The 13,910-nt window shown below is 34.7% G+C and overlaps 1 protein-coding gene and 1 pseudogene across 1 annotated transcript; both read left to right on the top strand.

Moving 5' to 3' along the window:
• The first annotated feature begins 701 nt into the window (after positions 1 to 701).
• On the top strand, positions 702 to 3,650 carry LOC108201714 (cullin-3B-like; annotated as a pseudogene).
• Positions 3,651 to 7,053: 3,403 nt separating this feature from the next.
• Positions 7,054 to 10,504, top strand: LOC135146821 (cullin-3B-like). The gene is made up of 2 exons (XM_064085495.1): positions 7,054 to 7,202; positions 8,806 to 10,504. Exons 1-2 carry the CDS (start codon positions 7,054 to 7,056, stop codon positions 10,502 to 10,504), a joined length of 1,848 nt encoding a protein of 615 aa, XP_063941565.1.
• Positions 10,505 to 13,910: the final 3,406 nt, after the last annotated feature.

Genomic DNA, 13,910 nt, shown 5'->3' with positions numbered 1-13,910 from the left:
CATGCATTAGTCATTACTCCATCCGTCCCATTTTAGTTGTAACATTTGGTTTTGTGCCAGTCAAATTGACTAAAGTTTGACTGAAATTAAAAAATATATCATCAGAAATAATTTTAAATAAACTTCAAAATGTAATTTTCATTTTTTTAAATTAATGAAAAAGTGATTCATAATTTTTGGTCAAAAATTAGTCAATTTGACCAACAAAAATAGAAATGTGACAACTAAAATGGGACGGACGGAGTACTCTTAAGCGTGTATCTCATCTTTTTGAAATCCATAAATAACAAATTTTGTAATTTTATGTAGGAAGCATTACTGCTAAAGTGAATACTTACTCAACTAAATTAAAAGGATTTCTGAGTTCATTCTCTGCAACTTACAAGATTTCAAAGCAAGGTTCAATATTTTAAGTACCAATTTACATTGAAAAGAGCTAGCGCAGGTTGGTGTTTTCCTCAAGTACAATCTGTTTAAAAAAAAATTCTGATCATTTCTTTAATTCTTGTTCTTTCTTAGACTTATTAATTACATGCATAAGAATTTTGTACGGTATGATTGTGTTGTGTCTGTATTCTACTTGAAAAAAAGTGTTTATGTTAAAGTCAGTTAACTTCTGATCAATTATGTACTACATGATTGTGCTGATCGAGTTCATTTTCCAAATGGTACATCAGTAGATTGAGTTAAGAGTTGAAGAGATGGATAATAATCAGAAGGAACAAAAATTTAAGAGGCGCAAGGTTGTTGATGCCAAGTATGCCGAGAAGATTTGGAAGAAATTGGAGCATGCTATCAATGAAATCTACAATTACAATGCTTTTCGTCTTAGCTACGAGGAGCTCTATAGGTAAGCCTCAAATTTTCACTTATTTACTCTCATACATTGATTTCAGTTGCACCAGTGAATTGTTTGCTACTGCATTTCTCTTGTTTATGTTTGTCAAAGTTGCTTCCATCTTGTTGATTGTTATTCACTCTGATACATGCATGTAACAGATGCTTAAAGTGTATTTTGCTACTAGTCTTGAAACATCTGTAAACATTTATCATATCTGGGACATCCCATTAATTCCATCAGTCCGCAGATATATAAAAATGAGACAATTTAAGATTAGATATTAAAGAATCACCCTATTGGAAAATTATGTTATAGACACATGGAGTTTTGATTTGGGAAATTGTTTCTCGGGGTAAAGCTTTTAAACTAATGTTACCCATTGTCACACGTGGACAATAATAAACAATTGAATTTGATATAAAATTCTTAGATAGTATATGTCATAACGAACAAAGAAATCGGGCCGTAATACTTTTAAGCTAATGTTACCCATTATCACATGTGAACAATTATAACGTTGTTCTATTATTACGATACACAATTGAATGGATACAGAATTCTTAGATGATATATTTCATAACAAAAAAGGAAACCGGGCTGAGGTTAAATATATAGCAATTTGCACTTGAGAGACGCATTCTAGAAATTTAACAATAACCTTGCATATTAATTCCCAACTCAGGCTCACTCTCTTTGTTCAACTAGGTTTTTCTGCTGAGCTTTTGATCTACTTGACACACACTAGCTCTTACCATCAATTTTTTTGCATTGTTGAAGATGTTCATCATTTACCTTTCTGCTTGTAAGATTTCATTAAAATTGCCTTTGTAGTTGCATCATTTACCTTTCTGCTCGTAAGATTTCATTCAAATTGCATTTGTAGTTGCACCATTTACCTTTCTGCTCACAATATTTCATTAAAATTGCATTTATAACTGCATCATTTACCTTTCTGCTCGTAAAATTTCATTAAAATTGTGTATGTTAGAATCTGCAAAGATTTATTGTGATATCTGGATACTGCTCGAAGTTTACAGACTCATATATGCAATGCCTTGTGACTGCAAAGTCTGCAAGATGATGTTTCTCATATGTTTTCTTCATTGTCTTAGAGATGCATATGAAATGGTATTGCACAACTTTGGCGAGATGCTGTATACAGGGGTAGAGTCCACTATGACTGACCACCTAAAAGAGATTTCAAAAGGTTTAGAAGAGGCCAAAGATGATTTGTTTCTGGAGGAAGTCCACAGAAATTGGGTTGATCATAAGAAAGCTTTGCAGAAGATCCATGACATTCTGAGTTACATGGACAGGACTTATATTCCAGATAACCATAAAACCCCTGTACTTAAGCTTGGCATGGATCTTTGGAGGGACGTCGTTTTACTGTCCCCTAATATTAACACCAGGCTTTTGGATACGCCAGGCTTAGTGAATATGCTTATGGGTGACAAGCTTGAGGACCTGAGAAAAATGTACAATTTGTTTTGCGGGGTTCCAGATGGTCTTTCAATGATGGAGGCTGTGATGGCTTCTCACCTCAGAGAAACCGGTGAACAGCTTGTTACTGATAGGGAAAGGGCAAGAAATCCTGTAAAGTTTGTTAAGTTCCTCTTGGATGTCAAGGAGAAATATGATAATATAATATATCTGGCATTTAGCGATGATAAGACATTTCAAAATGCTTTTGATTCGTCATTTGAAAGCATCTTTAATCTGAATCCTCACTCGGCTGAATTCGTCTCATTGTTTCTGGATCATACACTGAGGAAAGGTCTGAAGGCAGTCAGTGAGGAGAATGTTGAGGCCGCCCTTAACAAGATAGTGGTGCTCCTCCGTTACTTAGGAGAAAGATGTTTTTGAGAAATACTACAAGCAACACTTAGCTCAACGGCTGTTGTCAGGGAAATATATTTCTGAAAATGCTGAGAGAAGTCTGATTCTTATGCTAAAGGCTGAATTTGGATATCAGTTCACATTAAAATTAGAAAGAATGCTCGCGGATATGGTAACTTCTCAAGAAACAATGCAGGGGTTCTATTGGTCCCATGATGCTGAGCTGGTAGACAGTCCTACATTGGTTGTCCAAGTTATGACGACAGGGTCATGGCCTCCCCAGCCCACTGTCACTTGCAACCTGCCAGCCGAAATTTCAGCTCTATGTGAGAAGTTCCGCTCTTATTACCTAGGAATTCATGCAGGCCGTAGATTGTCTTGGCAAACAAACATGGGCACAGCTGTCTTGAAGGCAATCTTTGGGAAGGGGCAAGAGCATCAGTTGACTGTATCCACTTATCAGATGTGTGTCCTCATGATGTTCAATAATGCTGATCAGTATAGCTATAGAGAGATCGAGGAGGCTGCAGAGATCCCTCCATCAGACTTAAAGAGGAGCCTGCACTCCTTGGCTTGTGTCGAGGGAAAGAATGTACTGAAAAAAGATCCGGACACCAAGGATGTCAGTGAGGGGGACTTATTTTCCGTGAATGAAAATTTCACTGGCAAAAGGTACAAACTAACTATAAGAACTGCTTCTGCTCAAAAGGATTCTGATTCTGAAAAACTAGAGATAAGGCAGAGGGTGGAGAAAAACCGAAAGCATCATATTGATGCTGCAATAGTACGGATAATGAAATCAAGGCGAGTGCTGGATCATACTGATATCATTGTGGAGGTCACAAAGCATCTGCAGTCAAGATTTCTGCCGGACCCTATAGTGATTGGAAGAAGAATTGAAGATTTGATTGAGCGTGAATATTTGGAGAGGGATGGCACTCAAAGAAACTTGTACCGATATCTTGCCTGACTCTGCAACTTCAGGCTATTACCAGATATCTTCAGCTCATCTTTATTTTCTGTTGGAGTATAGTACTCTGAATAATTTTCCTTTTAAAGCATAAATTTGTCTCTTTTTTTTTGAATATTTGCGATCTGTAAAGGATAAATGCTTGCTTATTCGGGCTTCTGAGCCATATTCTCTATTCAACTCTCTTATAGCTACATAGTGTAAAATTTCCATTGACTGGATAACACCTGATATGGTTTTCTTCAACAGAAGAAAGGCTTGTCTGTGAAAAAACAGCAAGCAGACCACGAAAATTTAAGCATTTCTTATATGGGATGGACTATGGTTACTATTGAATCCGACTTCCTTGTAGTAGTTCAGATGATCAGAAGTTCAGCCCCCATGCGCTCAAGAATTGGTCAAGTAGTTCAGGAGTGTAGGGAGATAATAAAGGAGGCAAACAACCTTAAGTTGTATTTTATTAAGCGATCTGCGAATATGCCCGCACACAAACTTGCTCATGTGTCTCATATGTAGTTATGTACCCTGATCGTAGTTTTGACGGGAGTTCTGTTCCGGTTAATGTTAGAGATTGTATTAGAATGATTTGGAGTAATGAAATCTGCATTTTGTCAAAGATAAAAATAAATTCTCAATATGTGAAAACAGTGGAAGAAATAAATGCACTTGAAATTTAGAATGCTAGCTATTTAATTCCCTCCGATCCTCACATAATGCACTTCTCATTTACTATTTTAATAAGTTTAGTTTAAATAATTTTCGGACAACCCTGACAAAATTGATTAAAGTTGTATTTTAAAGGTTTTATTTTCTTTTTATAGTAGTTATATTATTTTATAAAAATGTTGCACCATGATTTTTTTTCCTTGATATGTGCTTTTTATTTGTGTAATGAATTGAATAATATTTAAAGATTAATAACTATGTTCAATAAATATAAGCATAACAAATAATATTCATCTGAACAATTTATGTATAATGAAAATATGACAGAAAAAAATATAAATGCACTTTACTATATTTTAGAAGTGCAGTATTGCAAGTGTAGGTACACAAAATGCACTTTACTTTTAAATAAAATGATAAACATGTACCAGAAAAATGACACGACAGCATAATTAATACTTGATAACTTTATACTTCACTATACACATCATTCTCTTAAAAAACTGTAACTGATTTTGTAATTTTGTGTAGTTAGCATGCATTCCTCATTACTCCTTAAATGAGGATATCATTCTCGTAGATATTCATAAGTAAACGATTTTGTAATTTTGTGTAGGTAGCATTACTCCTAAAGTGAATATGCACCGGAGTCTCAACTAAATTAGAAGAATTCCTGAAATTCATTCTCTGCTCCTTCAAAGATTTCAAAGCAATGTGCAATCTTTTAAGTACTAATAATTTCCATTGACCGGATAACACCTGACATATGGTTTTCTTCAACAGAAGGAAGGCTTGTCTGTGAAAAACCATTTCTTGTTAATTATTCTCCATATGAGATTTAACTGAACAGTGGAAGAAATAAATGCTATTTAATTCCCTCCGATCCTCACATAATGCACTACTCATTTACTATTTAATAACTTTGACTGCCGTGACAAAATTGAATATTAGAGTTATATTTTCAAGGTTTTAATTTCTTTTTATTCTAGTTATATTACTTTATAAAAATATTGCACCATGAATTTTTTTTGATATATGCTTGTTATTTGTGAAATGAATTTAATAATATTTAAAGATTAATAACTATGTTCGATAAATATAAGTATAAAAAACTACTTTCTTCGTCCTTCCATTTATTTACAATTTCCTTTTTGGGTGCCAATCCAATTCTTTACATTTCAAAATTCTCCAAAAATAATCAATGGGTCCCACCACTTCTTCACTTCTTTCCTTTTCACACTACCTAAACTCCACTATCTTCTTTTTATACATTAAAAATCAATGGGTCCTATCACTTCACCAACTTTTCTTTCTTTTTTTCATTACTTTATCCATATTTCATAACTTCCGTGCCCAACTCATTAGATAGAGATTGGGAGGGACGGAGGGAGTAATATTCATCTCTAACAATTTATATATAATGAAAATATGACAGAAAAAAAATATAAATATACTTTACTATGTTTTAGAAGTGTAATATTTACACAAAATGCACTTTGCCTTTAAATAAAATGATAAACATGTACCACAAAAATGACCTGACAACATAATTAATACTCCCTCCGTCTCTAAATGCTTTTCCCATTTGATATGTCGGGACTGTTCATAACATGAGATAAATTATTTATTTACATCTGATCTATAAGACTAAATTTAGTCATGAGTGATCTTGTTGGATTCGTATTTATGAATACTTAATACAGTGAAATTTTTATATTTAATATTAATACAAAATTAAAGATGTTAATGATCAAGTGTGTGTTGACAAGCGTGGCAAAGAGAAACAGGAAAAGTATTAAGAGATGGGGGGAGTACTAAGTAACTTTATACTTCACTATACACATCATTCTCTTCAAAAATTGTAACTGATTTTGTAATTTTGTGTAGTTAGCATGCATTCCTCATTACTCCTTAAGTGAGGATATCATTCTCGTAGATATCCATAAGTAACGGATTTTGTAATTTTGTGTAGGTAGCATTACTCCTAATGTGAATATGCACCGGAGTCTCAACTAAATTAAAAGAATCCCTGAATTCAGTCTCTGCTACTTTACTATACTATAAATATACTTTATAAATATAAATATAAATATACTTTACTATAAATATAAATATAAATATACTTTACTATGTTTTAGAAGTGTAATATTTACACAAAATGCACTTTACTTTTAAATAAAATGATAAACATGTACCAGAAAAATGACACGACAGCATAATTAATACTTGGTAACTTTATACTTCACTATACACATCATTCTCTTAAAAAACTGTAACTGATTTTGTAATTTTGTGTAGTTAGCATGCATTCCTCATTACTCCTTAAGTGAGGATATCATTCTCGTAGATATCCATAAGTAACGGATTTTGTAATTTTGTGTAGGTAGCATTACTCCTAAAGTGAATATGCACCGGAGTCTCAACTAAATTAAAAGAATCCCTGAATTCAGTCTCTGCTACTTCAAAGATTTCAAAGCAAGGTGCAGTCTTTTAAGTACTAATAATTTACCTTTTAAAAAACTGGTGATCATTTCTTTAATTCTTGTTCTTTCTTAGACTTATGATTACATGCATAACAATTTTGTACTGTATGATTGTTGTGTCTGATTCTACTTGATAAAAAAGTGTATATGTTAATGTCGGTTCACTTCTGATCAATTTTGTACTGCATGATTGTGCTGATTTAGTTCATTTTTGGTGAATGATACAGCAGTAGATTGAGCCAAGAGCTGGAGAGATGGATAATAATCAGAAGGAACAGAATTTTAAGAGGCGCAAGGTTGTTGATGCCAAATATGCCGAGAAGATTTGGAAGAAATTGGAGCATGCTATCAATGAAATTTACAATCACAATGGTAGGCTTCTTAGTTACCATGAGCTCTATAGGTAAGCCTCAATCTTTCACTTATTTACTCTCTTAATTAAATTGATTTTCAGTTGCACCAGTGGATTGTTTGCTGCTGCATTTTATGTGGAAGTTTTGTTTTGTTTTTCGTGTTTATGTTTGTCAAAGTTGCTTGCATCTAGTTGATTGTTATTCCCTCTGATACATGTAACAGAATCCAATTAATTCCATCAGTCTGCAGATATATAAATGATTTTTAGACCATTTTAGATTATATATTAAAGAAGCACCCTATTGGAAAATTATGTTATAGTTACAGGAACTTTTGATTTGGGATATTGTTTATCGCGGTGATACTTTTAGGCTTATGTTACCCATTGTCACACGGGGACAATTATAACGTTGTTCTATTCTATTATTACTATACACAATTGACTTCGATACAGAATTCTTAAATGGTATATGTCTAAGTTACCCGGACACGGGTATGGGTATCGGACACGGGTACAGATCCAAGAGTCAGATTCGTAGTTTTAGGATAATTAGGATTCGTGGACATGGATCCGGAATTAGACTCGGGTACGGGGACTTGGCACTTAAGTTCCACGCAAGTAAAACTTTATATAGACTGATTTATTATACATTCATAAAAATAGTGTCTATTGCACATAAATCACATAAACTGAAAATTGAAGCATAAAATCAATAGAACAACATAGAAACAAGTCATTCATGGATCTTGATCTCTATAAACAAGTTGAAACAAGCCCTAAGTTTTCATTTTGACCTGGTATGCTACAAGGTGAAGTGTCCGGTTGTAATTAGAAGGATCCGACTCAGATCCCATACCCACACCCATGTCATGTCCGGTGGACACGGGTATAGGCACAAAAATGGAGAGTCCGGGTAACATAGGTATATGTCATAACGAAAGAGGAAACGGGGATGAGGTTAAATATATAGCAATGTGCACTTAAAAGACGCATTATAGAAATATAACAATAACCTTGCATATTAATTTCCCAACTCAAGCTCCCTCTCTTTGTTCAACTAGGTTTTTTCGCTGAGCTTTTGATCTAATTGACACGCACCGGCTCTTGTAGTCAAGTTTTTTGCATTGCTGAAGATATTATTTCCCTAAAATTAGATTTGTTTTGTAGTTGTTATAGCTTTTACAGTTAAGGAATATATATTAGATACAAGGGGAAACCATGAAAGCTAATTATAGTAAAATGGCGTGCTTTGGGCAACTTACCGAGTATTCTAAATTTATATTTTAGTTATTATGCTCTTAGAGATGATATTAGATACTTTATAATGTTGATAAGGACTACTCTTTACACTTAATATAATAATTGTTATGATAGTATCATATGATTAAGTAAAATATTATCTAGATTTTGAAAAAGACAAGTTGCATAATTTACCTTTCTGCTTGTAAGATTTTTTTTTAAATTGCATTTGTAGTTGCATCATTTACCTTTCTGCTTGAAAGATTTCATTAAAATTGTGTTTGTTAGAATCTGCCAAGATTTATTGTGATATCTGGATACTGCTTGAAGTTTACAGACTCATATCTGCAATAACTTGTGACTGCAAAGTCTGTAAGATGATGTTTCTAATATGTTTTCTTCATTGTCTTAGAGATGCATATGAAATGGTATTGCACAACTTTGGCGAGATGCTGTATACAGGGGTAGAGTCCACTATGACTAACCGCCTAAGGGAGATTTCAAAACGTTTAGCAGAGGCCGAAGGTGATTTGTTTCTGGAGGAAGTCTTCAAAAATTGGGTTAAGAATAGGACAGTGTTGCTGATGATCCATGACATTCTGAGGTACATGGACAGGACTTATATTCCACATAACCATAAAACCCCTGTACGTGAGCTTGGCATGCACCTTTGGAGGGACATTGTTTTACAGTCCCCTAAAATTAAGACCAGGCTTTTGGATACGCCGGGCTTAGTGAATATGCTTATGGATGACAAGATTGAGGACCTGAGAAGAATGTATAATTTGTTTCACGGGGTTCCTGATGGTCTTTCAACGATGAAGGCTGTGATGACTTCTCACCTCAGAGAAACCGGTGAACAGCTTGTTGCTGATACGGAAAGGGCAAGAAATCCTGTGAAGTTTGTTAAGTTCCTCTTGGATGTCAAGGAGAAATATGATAAAATAATATATCTGGCATTTTGTGATGATAAGACATTTCAAAATGCTTTTGATTCGTCGTTTGAAAGCATCTTTAATCTGAATCCTCGCTCTTCTGAATTCATCTCATTATTTCTGGATTATACATTGAGGAAAGGTCTGAAGGTAGTCAGTGAGGAGAATGTTGAGGCTGCTCTTAACAAGATAGTGGTGCTCCTCCGTTTCTTAAAGGAGAAAGATGTTTTTGAGAAATACTATAAGCAACACTTAGCTCAACGGCTGTTGTCAGCAAAAACTGTTTCTTACAATGCTGAGAGAAGTCTGATTGTTATGCTAAAGACTGAATTTGGATATCAGTTCACTTTAAAAGCAGAAAGAATGCTCGCGGACATGATAACCTCTCAAGAAACAATGCTGGGGTTCTATTGGGCCCATGATGCTGAGCTGGTAGACAGCCCTACATTTATAGTCCAAGTTCTGACGACAGGGTCATGGCCTCCCCAGCCCACTGTCACTTGCAACCTGCCAGCTGAAATGTCAGCTCTCTGTGAGAAGTTCCGCTATTATTATCTAGAAATTCATGCAGGCCGTAGATTGTCTTGGCAAACTAACATGGGCACAGCTGTCTTGAAGGCAATCTTTGGGAAGGGACAAGAGCATCAGTTGACCGTATCTACTTATCAGATGTGTGTCCTCATGATGTTCAATAATGCTGATCAGTATAGCTATAGAGAGATCCAGGAGGCTACAGAGATCCCTCCATCAGACTTGAAGAGGAGCCTGCACTCCTTGGCTTGTGTCGAGGGAAAGAATGTACTGAAAAAAGATCCGGAGACCAAGGATGTCAGTGAGGGGGATTTATTTTCCGTGAATGAAAATTTCATTGGCAAAAGTTACAAACTAACTATAAGAACTGTTTCAGCTGAAAAGGAATCTGATCCTAAGAAAGTAGAGATAAGGCAGAGAGTGGAGAATAACCGAAATCATCATATTGATGCTGCAATAGTACGAATAATGAAATCAAGGCGAGTGTTGGATCATACTGATATCATCGCGGAGGTCACAGAGCATCTGCAGCCAAGATTCCTGGCAGACCCTATAGTGATTGGAAGAAGAATTGAGAGTTTGATTGAGCGTGAATATTTGGAAAGGGATGGCACTCAAAGAAACTTGTACCGATATCTTGCCTGAGTCTGCAACTTTAGGATATTACCAGATATCTTGAACTCATCTTTATTTACTGTTGGAGTATAGTACTCTGAATATATTTCCTTTTAAACCATAAATTTGTCTTTTTTTGAATGTTTGCGATCTGTAAAGGATAAATGCTTGCTTATTCGGGATTCTGAGCCTTATTCTTTAGTCAAATCTCTTATAGCTACATTTCTTGTTAGTATTTCTTGAAGTTCTTGCGAAATGAGATGAAACTAATATTGTGCAAGCCACAAATGAGATATCGGAGGAAATTAAACAGAATGCATCTTATAAACAAAGATGCTGGCTATTTAATTCCCTGCGATTCTCACATAGGGCAATACACAGTAGAATCAAGGAGATGTGCGGTGAAGAGGAGTTTTAATGAACGCGGAGAGAAGTGAAAGCCACAGGTAAGATATTAGAGGAAACTAAACATAAAGTGTAATCAAACAACAATGCTGCATGTTTAGTTCCCTCTAATCCTCACTTAAGACTTTACAATGCAAGAGATTTTTCATATGGCTTTGTGTTGAGCAGGTATGTTTCTCTATATATAGACAACTCAGAACTGATAGCTCCATGGCTCATGCATTTTGCCTGGGTAACTAATACTAACAGTACACTCTTCTGTCTTGACCAACATACACTTGTTTTGCTGTAAGGCTTGAATACTTTTTGCAGGGTTGAAAAGTTGGAACAAAATTGATGGTACGTTGAGGCCCTCAGGTCTCATGAGATCTCCTTATATTTGGTCTTGTTGAAATAACCCCGTTTAAATGTGAAATGCTAGAGACGCCAAAATGATTCGTGAATGTTTGAAAATGAAATTATGTATGAAAATGAAATTTGGTGCTTAGCATGAAAATGTTAGAGTCTAATATGAATCAAACTGTTGCCAGTAGATTCTTTTCGAAATGAATACGTTGATTTTTGTTAATGTCAAAATATTTATATAGCCACGTAGATTTTATTCATTTCTTTTTCTGAAAAAGTGGATCTATCTTTTTTGGTGAACCAGATATCATTACAGGATCTTTTATGGTGAACCTGATATCATTACAGGAAAATGTCAGGGACCTCAAATTGATTCCAGAAAAAAAAAATTGCAAAAGACATTGTCGGTTACGAAGATAATAAATGAGACTGACCTCCTTCACATCAACCACGCCAATTAATATCTTCCATTTTACCCGCGAATGATAATAGAAATAGCGTATATTCTCCGCCACATCATTCATGAACCTTTTATAATACCCAATTCAGATACCTAGCACTTCTCTTAATATTCAAAAATCCAAAAGATTCAATTTTTCCAGATTAATTACAAAATCAAGTGAGGCACCTATTTAAGTTGAGTATGTGCTAATAGCCTGGAGTAAATTCAAAGGGTTCTTGAATTCACTTCTCTGCAACTCAAAAACTTTTAAAGAAAGGTGCAGTCTTTCACTAATTCACCTTTAAAGAAGCTAGCCCGGATTAGTCTTTTTCTTAATTACAATGTTATTAACATTTTTCTGCTGATCATTTCTTTCATTCTTGTTCTTTCTTGACTTATTTACATGCATATTAGTATTTGTATCAGTTCACTTTTTTTTCCTTTTAACAATTTTGTACTGTATGATTGTGTTGTGTCTGAATTTCACTAAATAATTAGGTGCAACTGGAGATCGAAAAAAATACAAACGGTGAAAGCACTCTGCTGGGCCTATCCAATTGTAAACTCACTCCGGGATGGTTGTCTATGTTTATCTTCCGATGCCTATCAAGATCTTTTAGCTGAATTCTAAAATCTTCTTGCACTTGGGATAACATGATGAATTGATGATGGAATACATGTTGAAAAAGAAATTTAATAAATAGATTATAAAATCCACTTTATGAGCTAGTATCGTCCAGTTTAATCCCTTTTTTCATGTTACTAATTCCTATGTACAGCCCAATTTCTGTTGCTAACAACTTTTTATACAAACGAGGATGTTTCTAATATGTTTTCTTTAATGTTTCAGAAATGCTTATAATATGGTATTGCACAACGTTGGCAAGATTAATCAACTATGAAGTGGCACAAACCAAATAAATGACTTCTTGATCAGATGATATCGTCTCGGTCCGATTACGGGAGTCAAATATTATAAAACACAAAAAGGAATTATGTCATAAGAGTTAGGACATGCAGCCTACAGGGATTATTTTGAGCTATCTTTTTATTTCTTGATGAGTTCAACAAGATCTAGTTTTGGAAGCTTAATGAACACTGTGATTGTGAGGACTACTTAAAGAAAGCTGATACGTCGAAGTGAAGAAATAAAGAGTTCGGAACTACCTCAATTTACAAATGACAATATATATTAAGATCTTGCCCATTGTCACTTGCAACCTGCCAGCTGCAACGTCAGCTCTGTGTGAGAAGTTCCGCTCTCATTATCTAGGAACGCACCCAGGCTGTTGTCTTGGCAAACTAACATGCGCACTTTGGACTTAAAATGCAGCTTTTGGGAAGGCGCAGAGAAATAAGCTGAATGTATCTACATATGAGATGTGTGTCCTCATGATCTTCATTCAATGGTGCTGATCAGTACATAAAGGGATCAAGCAGGCTACAGATATCCTTCCATCGCGTTAAAAGCAGGCTACAAAATTTATTGCAGAAGTCATAAAGCATCTGCAGTTCAGATTTCAGGTGAACCCTTATTGATGGAGACAAGAATAAGGTATTTGATTGAGTGTGAGTACTTGGATGGGCACGACACAGCAAGAAACTTGTACCGATCTTGCCTTATATACAACTTTAGGATGACACTAGAATTTTTTCAAGTCACCTTGTTTATCGTTGGAGTATTGTACACCAATTTTATTTCACATTTAACATAAATATATTTTTGAATCTTTGCAACTTGCAAGCCGTAAAGGATTAATTTTCTATGCTTATTCGGGTGTTTGAGCCAATTTCTCTGATCAACTCAATTTTAGCTACATGGCATAAAACTTCATATTACAGGCAATATGTTTAACAGAAGGAAGCTTGTCTGAGGTAAGTATGGTATTCCTTGTATCACAGGCTTAGTAATAGTGATTATGTAGTCCTTCATTAAGCTTGCTGTTGATCAGTCTTGTATACAGACCAATCCTGATGGTTAAGGTCAACACTATAAATAAATTAGACAAACAAAACAAATTAACACATTCGAAAATTTGAACATTTCTTGTAACAATTACTTGGAGTTCTTACAAAATGAGATCAAACTTGTAATGTGGAAGTCACAAATGAGAAATAGGAGGATATTGAACAGAATGCATCTTATAAACAATAATGCTAGATTGCTAGTTATTTAATTCCCTCTGATCCTCACATATTTAATGCCATTATAGGTTATTATTACAATTTAAATATTTAAACATA

The sequence above is a fragment of the Daucus carota genome, chromosome 9 (genome assembly GCF_001625215.2).
Source record: "Daucus carota subsp. sativus chromosome 9, DH1 v3.0, whole genome shotgun sequence".
NCBI classification, from domain to species: Eukaryota; Viridiplantae; Streptophyta; class Magnoliopsida; order Apiales; family Apiaceae; genus Daucus; species Daucus carota.
This window is presented reverse-complemented; position numbering and strand designations above follow the sequence as displayed.

Coding starts and splice junctions, on each gene's coding strand:
- LOC135146821 (XM_064085495.1), top strand. CDS start 7,054: ATGGATAATAATCAGAAGGAACAGAATTTTAAGAGGCGCAAGGTTGTT. Junction 7,203..8,805: donor AGTTACCATGAGCTCTATAG/GTAAGCCTCAAT, acceptor TCATTGTCTTAG/AGATGCATATGAAATGGTAT.